The sequence below is a fragment of the Halichoeres trimaculatus genome, unplaced genomic scaffold (genome assembly GCF_033239565.1).
Source record: "Halichoeres trimaculatus isolate MK-OKI-2021-1 unplaced genomic scaffold, fHalTri1.1 fHalTri1_scaffold_13, whole genome shotgun sequence".
In the NCBI taxonomy this organism is placed as follows: domain Eukaryota; kingdom Metazoa; phylum Chordata; class Actinopteri; order Labriformes; family Labridae; genus Halichoeres; species Halichoeres trimaculatus.
Genome location: NW_027437191.1, coordinates 18,720,342 through 18,735,825, shown reverse-complemented (window position 1 = coordinate 18,735,825; position 15,484 = coordinate 18,720,342). Strand labels below are relative to the sequence as shown.

At 38.9% G+C, this 15,484-nt stretch overlaps 1 protein-coding gene across 8 annotated transcripts in view; it reads right to left on the bottom strand.

Annotated features, from left to right (window-relative positions):
• Nucleotides 1-1,071: 1,071 nt before the first annotated feature.
• The window catches only part of gphnb (gephyrin b), a 124,479-nt gene continuing 110,066 nt past the window's right edge, over nt 1,072-15,484 (bottom strand). For 6 of the 8 annotated variants that reach the window (XM_074684716.1, XM_074684719.1, XM_074684718.1 and 3 more), the window contains 12 exons: nt 13,302-13,394; nt 10,082-10,137; nt 9,452-9,571; nt 9,008-9,066; nt 7,542-7,695; nt 6,042-6,163; nt 5,780-5,867; nt 5,215-5,288; nt 5,035-5,102; nt 4,803-4,906; nt 3,370-3,466; nt 1,072-2,342 (listed from right to left, as the gene is read on the bottom strand). In XM_074684716.1, coding sequence (XP_074540817.1) covers nt 2,209-2,342; nt 3,370-3,466; nt 4,803-4,906; nt 5,035-5,102; nt 5,215-5,288; nt 5,780-5,867; nt 6,042-6,163; nt 7,542-7,695; nt 9,008-9,066; nt 9,452-9,571; nt 10,082-10,137; nt 13,302-13,394 — 1,169 coding nt within the window. In that variant the 3' untranslated portion in view covers nt 1,072-2,208. The remainder of the gene's footprint in view (nt 2,343-3,369; nt 3,467-4,802; nt 4,907-5,034; nt 5,103-5,214; nt 5,289-5,779; nt 5,868-6,041; nt 6,164-7,541; nt 7,696-9,007; nt 9,067-9,451; nt 9,572-10,081; nt 10,138-13,301; nt 13,395-15,484) is intronic. The other 2 variants (XM_074684717.1, XM_074684723.1) reach the window with 1 other exon arrangement.

Here is a 15,484-nt window from a genome sequence, read left to right as displayed (position 1 = left end):
AAGATGAATCCGAGGGGTCACGTAGATTAATGGGAGGGATGAGACAACAAATCCTCCAACCCAAATAACCACACTGGTCCTTTATTCCTGACCTCTAAGACAACACATGATGGTTTCCTGAACCAGCACTACCTGCAACAGCAAGGGAAAGCTCCCTATAGCTATACATTAAAAGAAACACAAGTCACTAGTTGTTAACATTGGTCAAAGGTTTGGTCAACAAAGGTCTGTGATGCTACTTACCTTTGTGATAAAAGTGAATATATGTGTCTAACTTAAAGCTCCCTTGATGAACTTTCAATTTGTTTTGCATCTTTGCTGATTTAGTCTTGTTCATGTGTCAGGGTTTTTTTTTTTTTTAATAAATAATAATAAACATCATTAAGTAGGTTTGTCACTTATTAGGTATTTAAACCTATCTGCTATTTTATAAGTGTTTCAGAAATTGCCTCCACAGCACTTAACTACAACAGCAGTTTCAGACACTGAAAATGATCACAGATAAATGATCAATCTCGTAGCCTCATTTGTTTTTGTAGCTTATAAATCTTAAGAACTCAGTTTGTTTTATTACCATTAAAACATGGCAGAAGGGTTTTCAAAAAAGATCAATGCAGCTTGAAGATTTTTGTTCATTATCTCTGACTTCTGGTGAAAGAAGAAAACATGCCTTTTTTACTCTGACACTCCATTTCCGCCTTGTGTCCTGCCATACTGGCCACAGCCACTAGAGGTCCCTGCATACACACAAACTCACCGGTATAAAGTACATGTGGCTCAAAAGTTTTATGCTGGCAGAATGAAAATAAAGTTGTTCTTCAAAGTAAATATATTTTCTGCTCCTACACATGTTTAAATTAGCAAAAAATAAATAAATAATAATAATAATAATAACCAGATTAAATGATCTTTTAACTGATGCAATGAACTTGTATTTCTGAGCTGATGTCAGAGCTCTACCTGTGGGGTTTGTAAGGACAATTAAATTATCACACAAGCATTGAAGAAGAAAATCACAGATTTTTTTAGATATATTTTTTATTAAAAAAGGAAACCCAACAAGAACTTTTTTTTACATAATGATCAAGGATTTTTATTATCTTAGTCTCTTTCATCAGTTTCATATCATTACAGAAAATGTTATAGTACAGCGTTGTTCAATGTCTCCTCATTGCTTAATAATTTCCTTAGGAGTGCTGGTCACATATATCTGTACAATACGGTTCTTATTTTTTTCTGTACATTTTTTGTGAAGTTGGTTAAAAAGGCTGTCAGCACTTAAAGAAGCTGTTTCTTTTCTCTTTTTTAAATTTCTTAAATAGTTGATCAAATAAAAGATTATTTTTCCCAGGTTGAGCTCGCCCCTGGGGGGGTTCGGGGCAGAGTTTTACACCCGGTCACCGTGAATATAAGGAAGCTTCAGGGTCTGGGCAGACTGGGGTGTACCTCCCACCACCACCACCTCCCCGTCCCAACCACACCTCTCCCCCCTGCCCAGGCATTTGGCACTGCGCACATAAACAAGACTCACAAGATAAACAACAAGCAAAGCTCTTTGTGAAGCCATTATGATGCATACTAATGAGAGAAAAACTGAAGTGTCACCTTGACGGGCGCTCGATAGAGGAAGTGGTCTTGATGTGTCCCCTCTTCCTCTGAGTTGAGCACCATGGGGAATCTGGAGTCTTCCTCAATATTTTCTTCATTTTTCAAAAAACAGATTATTTTTTTTCCACTGAAGATGAGAAAATAATAGTTTTCTTTTTTTGTCCTGGCAGGCACCTACAGCTGTCTATTAAAATGCTACTGCTATAGATAAGGTCTAGCATTGAACACACAAAGCAATTGCAATGAAAGGAACAAAGTTGCCTTAATATAATAATGATAATAATAAGAATAATGATAATAATAAGAATCATAATAATAATAATAATATATTACAGAATAAATCTCTTTTTATAATTAGATTTTTTCATTAAAAGTTATATTTTCTTTGTTTGAAATACTATAATCTTTTTAAATTAATTCTTCATATGTATCTAGGTTGTGATCAAGATGTTGACTATACCTCAACGTTATCCAAATCAATAAAAACTAGCTGTGCCGTTGCATATTACAGAATAGTCAATGATATGTGGACATGCACCGTGAACCATCCATTCCAACCCTCGCTATATGACGCCGACGCTCCATCCCTCTGTGATGACATCATAGCCGGCCGATTACCATGACATCGACCACTTCGCCCTTGTGCAGCTCCACGTATTGCTCTGTTTTGGGTGGTAGCATCAGGAGCCCGTTAGCACTGCGCATGCTCATCAGCCTGCTGCTCACCTGGTTCCCTGCAGATGAGGGGACGACAGGAGTTAGGATCAGCTTTAAAATACATCCGCTATTTTCTTCAGGATAAAATGTGTGGCAGAAACTGATAAATTCCTTCTAACACTGCTTCTTTTTGTTAAGGACTACTTCTTACTGGATACAAAGCAACAAAGTAATGTATTTATTTACAGTTATGTAGAGCTATCATTTGAAACGGGACAACAAGCAAACTTTGTAAACTCAGTGTGTACTGTGGTTTAGGAGTCAGCTATGTTTTGGCCAGTGCTCTGAGACGTTTCCCTAACTTGTAATGTTAGTGAATCCTGGTGATGCCCGACCAGTGTTCATCTGCTAACTCCAACCTCACCCAGCAGAGCTAACATAACCTCACTCTTCATAATATTGACAGACTCGCAAGTTTGAACAGACGACTGCAGAATAACTGCTGCATTGGATTCAATGCAAATGATCACAAACAGTTTAACCCGTGTTTGAGCCGCGGCGCTATCACTCTCCGGTTTAGCCTACTTCTGCTCTTCTGGCTTTTTTCTGTCTGACAGCTAGGCTCCAGTGTCCACCATTACTACAAACGGACCCTTTAACAGCTCCTGAGGGGAAGTCTTGTTTGTGACACACAAAAAAAGTGCTGTGGAAAAAGTAAACCAAGCTTTTCCTCACCATGCTGTATATCACCTGGTCTGACTCACAAGCAGAGGTTACAGACAATAAAATAATCATGACACAACATCTTAGAACTTCTCTGTCTTTTTGCAACAGGTGCTATTCACCTTTGTCGGTCATAAATGTCAGCATTCGCTGTGTTTAAGTTGACAACTTTTGTTTAGGAATACAATTTCAACCTGTTTCTAAATCAGCTAAAAACCCTTTACCGGGGCTTTGAGCAGAAAGTCACATGTTATTGAAATCTCTTTCACTGTAAAAACAAAACAAAACAAAACAAAGACCAATCCAGAAACTTAATATCTGTTTATCTGTGTCATAAAGAAAGCTACATGGTACAGTTTGAGCCAGACTTTGGTTTGATACCTGTACTCTGTGCCCACGGCAGAGGCTCCTGGTGATGCCATGTCAGAATGCAGCGGTGGTATTCAGGGCGAGGATCCAGCTTCACATCACATGACAACTGTGAGAAGAAAAGGTGCTACGTAAGTAAATGATACAAATATTAACAATAGTTACAAATTAAAAATACGATGCTGGAGAGTGTTTGAGAGTCTTGTACTCAATCATTCTCATCATTCTTCATTTCAAGCCTTTCAAAACTAGTTTTTCCTTTTCTGTTTTTTTAGGCAAAGTAGCAACAGGTTTCTTGTCAGAAGTTGACTGTCACAAAGCTTTTCTCTGATGAACTCCATAAAGGCTATAAACCCTACAGAAGACTTGTTCTTTATGTATCTTGTTTGAGTTGAAAAGATGCTGAAGTGTCCACAGAAATCCCTTTAAAGTATGTTTTTTTTTGTTAACCTGAACCTCAAGAATTGATGTCCCAGATGGTAATTCTTTTAAGCATATGAACACAGAAACCAAACAATTTTACATTAAAATGGTAAAAATACCAGCTCTTGTTCCCCAAATGTATCTAGGTAAAAGACAAATTCTGCAAAAGGCTTTGAAGCATTTTTAAACTTAACACATTTCCTAATAGGCGACAAGGCAAGCAGAAAGCAGCATAAACTCTTCCAACTTTATTGGCAACAGCAGAGGATTTTCCAGAACATTATCTGACCTGGGTCTGATGCCATCTGCTGAGGGAAATTATCTGGCTACATCTGTGCTCTCAGCCCATCAGTCCCACCACTAAGTGGCAGTAATGCATTCAGGTTGACTTTCTAACTGCTTTATAACAGCAAATGATGTAGCCCAGATCTCTGGATAGCACCCATGATGGCAGGGGACCAAAGCTCTCACTGCATGCTGCTGGTGTGGGGACACGAGCTGCGGCTGTTCGCTGTAGTTGATATCATTATTACTTTTTTGTTCTGCGGTTGCGAATATTCATGAGAGTGGAGCAGGCCTGCAGGTCAGAGTGGGCTGTGATTGGTTCCTCTGCCAAGTGGAGTCAAAAACATGCATCATAAATATGTATCAGGGGGATGATGAAAATAGAGTTAATCATGGGCTAAGATGCAACAGACTGCAATGATACACTCTTAAACTTTAGGGTGTGATTCATTGTGAATATTCATGTTTAATATTCACACATTATAGAATGATGTTGCATTTGCTCTCAAATTATGACAATATGAACTTCTGACATAAAGTTTTTTTAGAAAGTGTTTTTTTTTTCCCTAAGGAAGCTTAAAACCATTTTTTTCATATAAAAAGACAGTATTTTGGAAAAACTGACACCAAAAAAGCAACTGATCATAAAACACATTTTGTGACCCCGATCTCCACAGACTTTGTGCGTCTTGACCGCAGAGTCAGATTCCTCTGGTTACCCCCCTTGTGCATCCTACCCTCGCTTTAATGATGGTGGGCCTAGGGTCCAAAATGCCCTGCATCTTCCTCAAGGCAGGGATGACAAAAAGATTACAGGTGACAACAGCGGACACGGGGTTTCCTAGGACAGAAGGGTCGAGAGAGAAGAGGGCGAGTGCGAGTGGAGACAAGAGAAAGAGAGAAAAATATATGAGTAACATCTCTTCATAATAAGTGGAGTGAATCACTCTTTCTCTCAACTTCACACACTACCTGGGAGGGCAAAGATTAGTTTGCGAGCACCATCCATGTCCAAGGTTGCAAACGTTGTTGGGAGACTGGGAAAAAAAACAGAAAATGATTACAATAAAACGTAGAAAAAGTCTTTAATTCCTTTAAATAAAATTTTGAACATTTTAAAAAGTTATCATTTTTTTGCCTGATATGTACCCTGGTTTCATGAAAACGCGACCAAAATGGATCTGAGCGTGAAGATCGATATCCAGCACCTGCTTTAGGTAGTCCTAAAAAAAGAGAAGAAAACATCTTCAAATATTGAACAAACATCAACAACCAGATTATTTAGAACCCAAAACTTCAGACTTTTAATTAAGAGCATGATTTATCTTTTCTTCCATTAAGTAATTTTTTTTACCGCATAAATACAGTTAAGTTAGGTGAACTCCGCTCCTTTCAAAAACTTTTCTCAACACCCTTTACCTATACACTTCCTGTCTGTATGCTTGATTGCAATGGGTGGGCAAAAAAACTTAAGAGTGTGAAAAAATATAATCAAAAATAAATATTTTAGGTGGATTTACATGTTTGCTCTTTTTAGCCTAGATTATGTGTGTTAGGGAGGCCATAAAAAGGACCATAGTGGATTATTTTCCTTCATAATTTTTCGCTGAGGTGAAGGCAGTCATTCACTTTTTCTACCACTAGGTGTCAGTAAAATACAGAGTCATGAACAGCCGTGTGTACTCAACAGTTTTTTACAGTGCTGCCGTCATACCTTCTCTCCCATGGACACTCCTCCTGAGGTGATGATGACATCAGCACGGCTGATGCCTTCATTCAGAGCATTGAGAAGGTCATCGGGGCTGCAGGGCACAGATGAATACACACAGACGCAGAGACACACACACAAATGTTAATCGAGCATCCACAGCAGAGAAAGTAATGGAGGGAAAAAGAAAATAAAGAGCTGTGCTTAGATAACGTAGATTGGGGTGATGTGTATTTAATTGGATGGGAGAATAAAGGTGAGGACATACTTGTCTCCCACGATGCCCAGGTTGATGGTGGGGTAACCGTGTTCCTGGATTGTAGCCAGCAGCGTGGAGCGATTGCTGTCCCTGATCTTCCCAGGATGGAGGTCGTCCTCTGGGTTCAGCAGCTACAGCAACACAAGGGAAAATTAGAAACACTCTTTACACATTAAAAGCAACCTCTTGTTTGAGATGATGTAAATAAAAACAAGATCTGCCTTAGAGATAGTTTCTAACATATTCACAGTGTCTCTGTTGGGTTACAACAAGTCCAGTGGGAGAAGATAATTATTCAGCTGGAAAAAGCGGAGGATAGGCACTTGTTTATCTATTCTTTTTTGGCCACATTTTCTATATTTAGCTCTCCCTTGGTACCAATTGGATAGGTTCTAAACATGAAGTTCGAAATAACATCACAAACACGTTTTCAAGTCTGGAAAGGAACTGGAAAAGGAAAATTTAGAAAGTTGAAGCAAAACGGTCAATCCTACACCAGAAACAGTTTTATACATGTGTGTCATTTTGGTTCCTGATTCTCTTATCAGTCGGCATATACTGAATATCTTTAAATTTAAACTGTGACAAAAAGAGAAATTAGAAAATCAGAGAGTTTAGTTGTAAGCTAAGATGTGTAAAATATAACTGACTGAATGAGGGGAATGATTCATTCTCAAAACAAACAACAGATGATAAATTATGAAAACAACCCTCAGTGGCTAAATCTATTATTTACAGGCCGTACATAAGTGGCTCTGGTGTGTTAGTTTTAATTTGTTGGAGGAAAACCAACCATAGCTTAGTAAAAATGGTTTCAAACACTAAAATCAGATCAGATATTCTTAAGTTTCAGTTTCCTTGTCCGAGTGACTATAATCAAAATCATCATACATCTCATTTTGTATTCATACTGTTTTTTTTTAGTGGGCACTGTTTATACTCTCAGTCTAAAATACCGTGTTTAGCATTTGTACAAAGAATAAACCATAAATCTAGGTGGGTGAATTGCCACAGGTACAGCATGTGTACAAAAAAGAGCACAAAGCAACCGTCTCTAATCCTCTCTTACATCAGACTTGCCCAAAGAAGGGGAGATGAGGACATTGAGCCGCTTCATGTGTTTGGAACGTGGCCATGGAGCTGGTGACTCAGGGCTGATTTATACAATTAAGATGCACCAGCACAGAGCAGAGAACAAGGTGTTATTGGTATCTAGAGTCCGATGAGGATCTCTGGGAAGGTTACACACCTCATGAAACTGACACATCTGCACTTCGGTCAGATGAAAAAAAACACACACATGTGATCCTAATGTCTAAAAGAAGCCACCTGGTCACACATAAAAACATCCTATGCAGACGAAAGCAGACATGAAACAAATGAGTGCATGACAGAGGTCAGTGTTCATGTTCACGGTCATGCAAACGATGGTGATTGAGTGAGGTGAGCATTAACCTGAGTGTTATCTGAGTGTTAAGAAGATCATTTATATTATCTTCACCCTCTTACCTCGTTCCCTGTGGACATGACAGCTACCACAGGGAATTTCTGGACCTCCACCTCCGTGACTCCCACAGTGGCCAGTAGACCGATCTCAGATGGGCCCATATGGGTGCCCTTTGCAAGCACACACTCCCCACGCTTAATATCATGACCAATAGGCCTGTAGTGAGGGAACAGAAACAATGTTCAAGATGATGAGAGAGGAAGAAAATGCAGTGTAATAAATGTTTGTACAAAGGCTCTTTAGTAATGTGCAAAGATATACCAGGAACTAACAGAAACCCTGCAGTATGTCACAAAATATCCCAACTAGCTTGGGTTGGGATACTTTGTATATTTTAGGCCATTATTAACACAACATAGAACAAGTATTGGGGATGGGTACCAAATTATATACTTTTGTAGGTACTGACTGAATTATGTCTGAAGTACTGAGTACCGATTCACATAAAATCAAAGGTATCGTTGTAACTGTGAGGGAAAAGTTGGCAATTTTCCGACTGGACATGAACACAGCATTGCAAGTTTTTATACTGAGAAATAAAAAAGTTAAATTGAAAACCTTTGACATTTTATCATTAAACAAATTGGTTTTTATCACCACATACACACATAAAAGAACAGGAAATTGGCACTATTGGTACTGTCCCTGACAAGGACCTGGCAGTTCGACCAGAAATGTAAAAGCACACTGTGTAGTATTCAGCAGAACAGGCTCTTTGTGATCAACTGTGGGGTATTAATAAGACTATTATCCAAACAGAGCATCCCCAATTTGAAATCATAATCATACCATAGCAGACTGGAAAGTATCATGAACCAGAAATCACAGCTCAAGAGCATGCTAGCGGACAGAAAAAGAACTACCCAAAACCAGCTGGAAAACTGAAGAAGAAGAACAGCTTGTGGCTTTAGCCATACTCTCTTCCTTATTATGTTGCAGCATGATAGAACACACACGGCAGGACGGCACTGTTTGCCCTCCATGTTTGTTTATCTCACTGTCGTCATGCTTGATCACGCAAGCTTCAGTATGATCGGGGTCGATGGACTCTTGCCACAAACATTAAGAGTGTGGTGAGGCAGTCTTTAGAAGTGGTCTAGCATGTGTGATTAAAGGATTATCATGTTAGAAATCAGCTGTCTCTGTGTGTGGTGTCCCACAGTTTTGAAACCAGTTCAAGATCTAAAACTTGCTGAGAGTGTGCCTGGCCTCAGGGAGCTTTCTATCTAGAATCTGAGTGCTAGATATTGCTTTATATTCTAGTTTCTACGCACTGTACCTCAAAGTTTTTCATCAATAAAATTAGCTGTTGTTTTCAGCCTCTTTGTAACTGTAAATCTGATCACTGTGGCTCTACGTGCTTTGAGAATAAGGCTAAATTTCATAGAAAGCTAATGAACAAAAAGGGTTGGTGGGGAACTGATACACTGTCAAACAAAACTAAAAGATGACTCAATAATACACTGACCTGATGTCCTGCCCAGGACGAGCTTGTACGAGGATTCGTACCTCTAGCTCCTCTGTACCCTGAAACACAAACCAGCTTTCAAATCCATCCATGACAGAGTTTAACTCGACTTAACTTATTCCAAGTGATGTAATAACTTCATGATTCACCAAAGTAACACACCGACAGGTTAGTGACAAGAAAAGAAAAAAAAAAAAAAAAGAAAAGGGTTGAAGAGGCACTTTTCTCAGCTATCAAACAACTTTATAATAATGATGTCACGAAGGAATAAAAAACAAATCTCAGTGATATACAAAAAAAACAGGAAGCTATTGTCAGTGGCTAGCTGTGAACCTGTTTTAAGAGTAGTGTGGATCTAAAGTTACAGTCACCCGTCATATGGTGATTTTTCAGACTCTATGTTCAGAGTCTGAAAAAGATATAAAGCTCTGAATTTAGACTTACATCTTCAGACTCTCTCAACAACTCTGTGTCTTCCACTTGGACTACAGCGTCAGCTCCGCATGGGATAGGAGCACCCGTCGTCACCCTCATCACCTGGCCAGGCATCACTGTGTGGGTGGGCTGCACAGAGACACAGATAAGAGAAAACACATGACTCAGTATTGATTTAACCACATCAAAGGATAAACTGAGACCTGGTGAAATGCTGGCTTTAAGTTTGAAGAAAAACAATGGATTGTAAACTACAGAAGACACACTTTCTTAAAACAGAAAATTAATTGCTGTGAAACAAATAAAAAAGAATCAGTTGGCCTGGAGAGGGAAATAAAGGCATGAAGAATGAGAATGTGTTTGCATATCTGCTGATTTAGTTCTCGAAGAGAGGTGGGGCAGTCAATAAATCTCTATAGCTTGCTCTCTGTTATGTAGTTTGGCTGCACTCTGACTTTGGAGCCCTGCTTTGCTTTTCATCATCTGCTAGGAAAACACACTGGTGTGCAATTACAGCTGAAGTCGAAACACAAAACTGAAGTTCTTTCCTTTCATATTCAGGTGTGTGAGTGTTTGCATGGATGTTCTGGTACTTTCTTTTAGGCTAAAAGAAAAAGTGATATTTCCATGCGTGCGCACCTGCTCTCCAGCTTGGGACTCTCCAATGATGAAGCGGTCGCCTGGGCCATCAGCCGCTGAAAAAAAAAAAAAAAAAAAAAAGCACATTTAAAAGCATTACACACGTGTGCTGCTAAAACGTGAGTGTGTAGGAGTGTGTCATTTAGCTGAGTCATCTTATTTCACCCGCCTACAGAATGAACAAACAGGAAAGAAAAGGGGAAAGAAATTCTGACATTTTGTTCTTAAATCAAACGTATCAAACAAGATATGCATAATTCTTTCAAAACTTTTAATCATCAGTCATTTAATCCAAAACTCTTCTTGTGTAATATTATGAAATACAGGCGAGCCACATTTTTTAAAATAGTGCCAACTGTACTGAACGCTACAGCGCTACAGGGATCATAATTTTGAAGCCTTCAGCCAAAAGAGCCACTTCTAGCCAACAGGAAAACAGTAAATTTAGTAAACAGCCTGCAAAGTGCAAAGTGTCTTAACTGAAGCAAAAATGCATTAGTATATTTTTTTCCGCCAAATAAAGAAGATTCGTGGTTGCCTTATATCCAGGACAGTTCTTCCAGTTCTTTTCAAAAATAAATAATTGGAATCCAATGCGTTTTACATTTCCACCCACATGGATCTCACCAGAAATGAAGCAGTTTATTGCCAGGAATTCATGATTTTCATTATTTTCCTGCATGTTCCCTGATTTCTCTTTTGGTGTATGCTTCAGAAATTTGTGAGTCTTTGAATTTACTCCTATTACCACAAATTACAGCTAAGAGCAGAGAGGCCTGAATTTTACAAAGTACAAGAGGCCGGTAACTTCTGAAGTTGGAAATAGCTTTTCATCCTCATCCATACCCACAGTCTGGGGTACCAAAAATCTGCATAAGTACATGCCAGGCCCTGAGGACAGGTGGATGAAACCCAGAGAAACCTGTGGTGTCCAGCTCCTCCTACACCACCAGCAAGAGCCAACAGCAGATGCTACAAGCAAGAGTGTTTAAGAAGCCCGGAGCAAACAAGCTGTCACTGTGCTCCACAGGTTAACAGGGCTGTTAAAGCCCTCTAGGATGACCAGCCCTAACAAGCCATGAACAATGGCTGGGTGTGGAAGAGATGCAGCTATAGTTTTAAAAATGTTTTAGTGGCAAAACTCTCAATCCCTGGCCAATCAATCTCCACCTGGCTGCAGCACTATAAAGGACAGTCCTGTCCTTGAAACAGTATCAAGTGCTTCCAATTCCCTTTCGTTCAGGTTCGGCAAAGGGACCTTTACATGAATCCTGAGGCATTTCTCTACACACCACATGTCCTGTACGTCGTAAACTGGGACAGTCTGGTTATTTAAACATGATAAAAGACACACTGACCTGCTCGTCTCCAAGCTTTATCCATGTTTCTTTTTCTTTTCTTTAGATTGAAGAACAATGACTTTCAGGATAGATTAGAGGTCTTCAACCTTTGAGAGCTACATTTGAAAATCTAAAGAGTTACTTGAATTAAATCACTTGATGAGGGCCTATCTCTGCCTATAAGCTTTGTTATATCATGTAATTCAGCAAGTGCAGCTGTTAAAAATACATTTAAAGGATTTATATTTTTCACCAATTGTGGTAATGTATTAGTTAAAGTTTCTAGTCAATATGTAACAATTCTAAAACATTTTTTCAATCATCAATACTATTGTTAATCAATATTGTATTGAACATTTTTCACGTTGTACTAAAAAATGTCAGTGTTTTTGATGGATCGACAAGAAATAACCAATCTGAGTAAATATTTACATTCTGTTGATTTTTGTAGTAGGATTAACTTTTCCAAATTTATCATATTTTCTTAGTAAGATTCCTGTATCTCGAGATGCTTCAGGTATGAAGAACTGTGAGACTGACATTTGTTTGTCCTGCCTGATGTTGCAGTATTATTGCCCTCTAGCCACATGCTGTCGCAAGCACTCGGCGACAGATTGTATTGTGTCCTTTGAAACTCACACTCACGTCTGTGTTTCCGCATCCTTTGCTTTTTTGGGGACTGTTTACTTCTGACTTCCTGTGACTTTCTCTCTCTCACCCAATTCACGATGAGCACTTATTCCGCGCTCAAAATCAACCAACCAACCAACCAACCAACCAACCAACCAACAAACTGCCGTTTCCTGTGGGCGGACGCGAACGCATGTAGAATTCAGGCAGAGTGGTGCTGCGTTCAAGGCAAACTTGAAATATGGGACAAATTGCGTCCCGTATTGATTTAAAACGGGACGCAACGTTTGAGTGCAAAATACGGGGCAACCCCGTATTTTATGGGACAGGTGGCAACCCCAGTGCGGATCATATTTTGTATAACATCTTTTCTTCTTAGTGAAAAAAATATTTTAATTATTTGACAGGCAATACTTAACAATGACTAAAGGTTCAGTTTTGAGTAGCCCAACTGTTTAAGGAACTCAGTAAGCTGTTCTTTAAGTTTGCTAGCCTGTTTAGCTAGCCAACTGTTGAACCTATAAATTAGGTTAACCATTTAGCAAACAAATTTAGCTGGCTAGGGAACATTTATTGGTACAGTGTACATGTATTGAGGAAAATATCATCTTTTTAAAAACAAAGCCAAAGAAGATTTTTTGAGTTAGCAAGTTCCGCTAGCTTGTTGCTAAGATGAGTGTAGATCAACGACCTACCGGTTCTTTAGCAAGTTTACATCTATTCAGTAAGTAAACTAGCTCATCTAGCAGGTGGTTATTGAGTTAAATATTTGATAAAAACCTCCATGGACACCTCAGAAAGATAACCTTTGTTCTGTTTATCAATGTATGTATACGTATGCTAGGTATTCCAGATAACGCATCAGTGCATTAATGAGAAACAGAAACATCTGATTTTCCCTTGGTTACACTTGGTAAAAAAAATTATCGCAAAAAATTATTTCTTCTGTTAGCTGGCAGCTAGTTTAATCTTATCTGTTTGTTCCACCTTTTTTTAATTAATGAACCCTTTTCTAACATTTTTTTCCAGGGATAAATCTTAGGAGCTTGTGTAACTGTCTAAGTTTATTCAACTGTCAATATCGAAATCCCGGTAAAAGCACCTCAAAAGATCAGAACAAATATTGTTTTTTTCTACTGTAATTGTTGAAAATATCCATTGTATTATTGATATTTAAAGTTTTGTTTTAACTTATATCTAGTTGTGTTGAGAAGAAGTCATTTTACATTGCCATGTTGTAAGATACTTACCCCTCACAGCATAACCATCCTTGACAGAAGCAGGGAAAGGAGGCAGGTTGTCTTTGGCATAAACGTCCTGAGCCAGGACTCGACCCATCCCATCTGAGAGGAGGAAGAACACGAGTGTGAAGAGAGGAGCTAGGTTCAGGGTTTTAGAGGGAAGAGGCTGAAAAAAGGGTGAAGAAAAACTGTGCATCTGATGTAGATAAAAACACAGAGGGGCATATGAGCCGGAGGTGCGTTTGTATATGTGTGTGGACTTAAGAAGGGGACAGAGTGTGACACCATGCATCAGGATCTCTGTGCATGACTCACCACCTGACCAACACGCATGGACACACACACACATCCTCTATTTCTATTTTCATACAACAAGTGGAGGCTTGCAAGTGTCCCAATCCACTTTATTTTTCAACCACTTCCACCAGCCAGACAACTTAAAACACCCAGGAATCATCTGTGTGGGAAGAACAGAGACTCTGCAGCGAGACAATAGCTCAGAGAGGGAAAGAGAGGGCAGGAAAGAAAGACAGAGAAAGACAGAGGGAGAGTGGGCGGAGGAGAAAAATCCTGGCACTAAAATACCTTAAGCTGCTGTGTGGCTATATATAGCTTTTCCCAGAGCTTTTATGCTATGATTATGTGGGTGTTAATATCAAGATCTAAGCTTTGATATCAGTGAAGAGAGAAAAAAACAGGCTCAAAACCGTACAACTCCTACACATACTGTACATATAAACATTCACTTTCTAGATAATGGTCTTAACAAGGCACAGTGAATAATGCATCTCTAGTGTGAAATTTCAGGCCCTAACATCTTCTTTTGCTGAGATTCTTTCATACAACTTCGCAAACACTTCTTCTTCCAAGCTTCTTTTAAAGCAGCTTGTTAAAAGCATGTGCTGTTCCTGTGCTGTGAATAAAAATAGAACAGAGTGATGTCTTGTTTCTGAAGAAGAAAAATGCCTCAAAACAGCACTTACAGCTGCTCTATTGTCTCCATATTCCTACAGTTCTACGGCCATTTAACCAAAGAGCACAATGCCATGATTTACCTTTCATCTATAAAGAAATCTGCTAACATGCTAAACACCCAGGATACCTGCAAACTTTGGAATATAAGTAAAGGGTTAAAGTAAGACTGATCAGCTGTCTGGAGTGAAAATGGATGCCTCTCTTTTGTCTTCAATCAAAATATAAAGCTAAAGCCTTGTTAGAGCCTGATTTGTAAGGACCCAGAATGCAACAACGAACGGAAATGTTAGAAGTTGTTACATTTTGGCAAAAAAGTTGTTACGTTTTTGGCTTAGCGTCTTGTGACATTTTAGGTCACTTATTACATTTTTGGTGTTATTACATGTTTTTTAAAATTACATTTCAAGTTGCTGCTACATGTCTGGCTCTAACAATCCTTTAGCTAGTTAGCATGACTTAGCACAGCTAGCCTTTTATACTCAGAAATCTTTATCACCCTGCCCATGACAAAACTAGCATTATTGATTTGTTATACTTTTTTTAAGGTACTAAAGGTAGGTACATTTACACTATTGTGTAAATGCCACGCTAGGCTAACTGTGTAGCCGTATTCCTAGCATTTTGGCAAAGTTAGGCATCCCTGTTGCTGCTGGTAGCTTCATTTTAGTATACTTACAGGAAAACGGCATTTTGCCTATCATCTAACTTAGCTAAATAAATGAATAAATAAATAAAAGAAAAGAAATAAATAAAAGAAAAAAAGCAATCACTACTTATTAAAATGGGTAATGACTAAAGAGATACATCTTCGTAAGTCTAAACTCATGCTATACAAAAATAAAACATGAACCCTCCAACACTCTACTCGCAGACTGTAAAATCCAGCAGGGGAGCTTCTCCAACTGTTTATATTTCATTTCTCATGCTCATCTCCCCCCACCCTGATATCTCACTGTTCTCCTCCCAGCTGTGTTACTGCAAATCACTTGCATCTCTCAAAACATGAAACAACACTTAACACCTGGGAAGAAAAGAGTTCCTTCTAACTCTTGTGGACGTAGAGCCACTGCTTATTCTTGCCTCTAATCATTCATATTCTGTTTTAAGAGATGAAGTTGGGAGGTAGTTGCTGACTAGACCAGCAGTTACTTCACTAACTTGCCCGTTCACATACGTTTGTGTCTGTTCATGCATACATCAATACATAAACAAACACT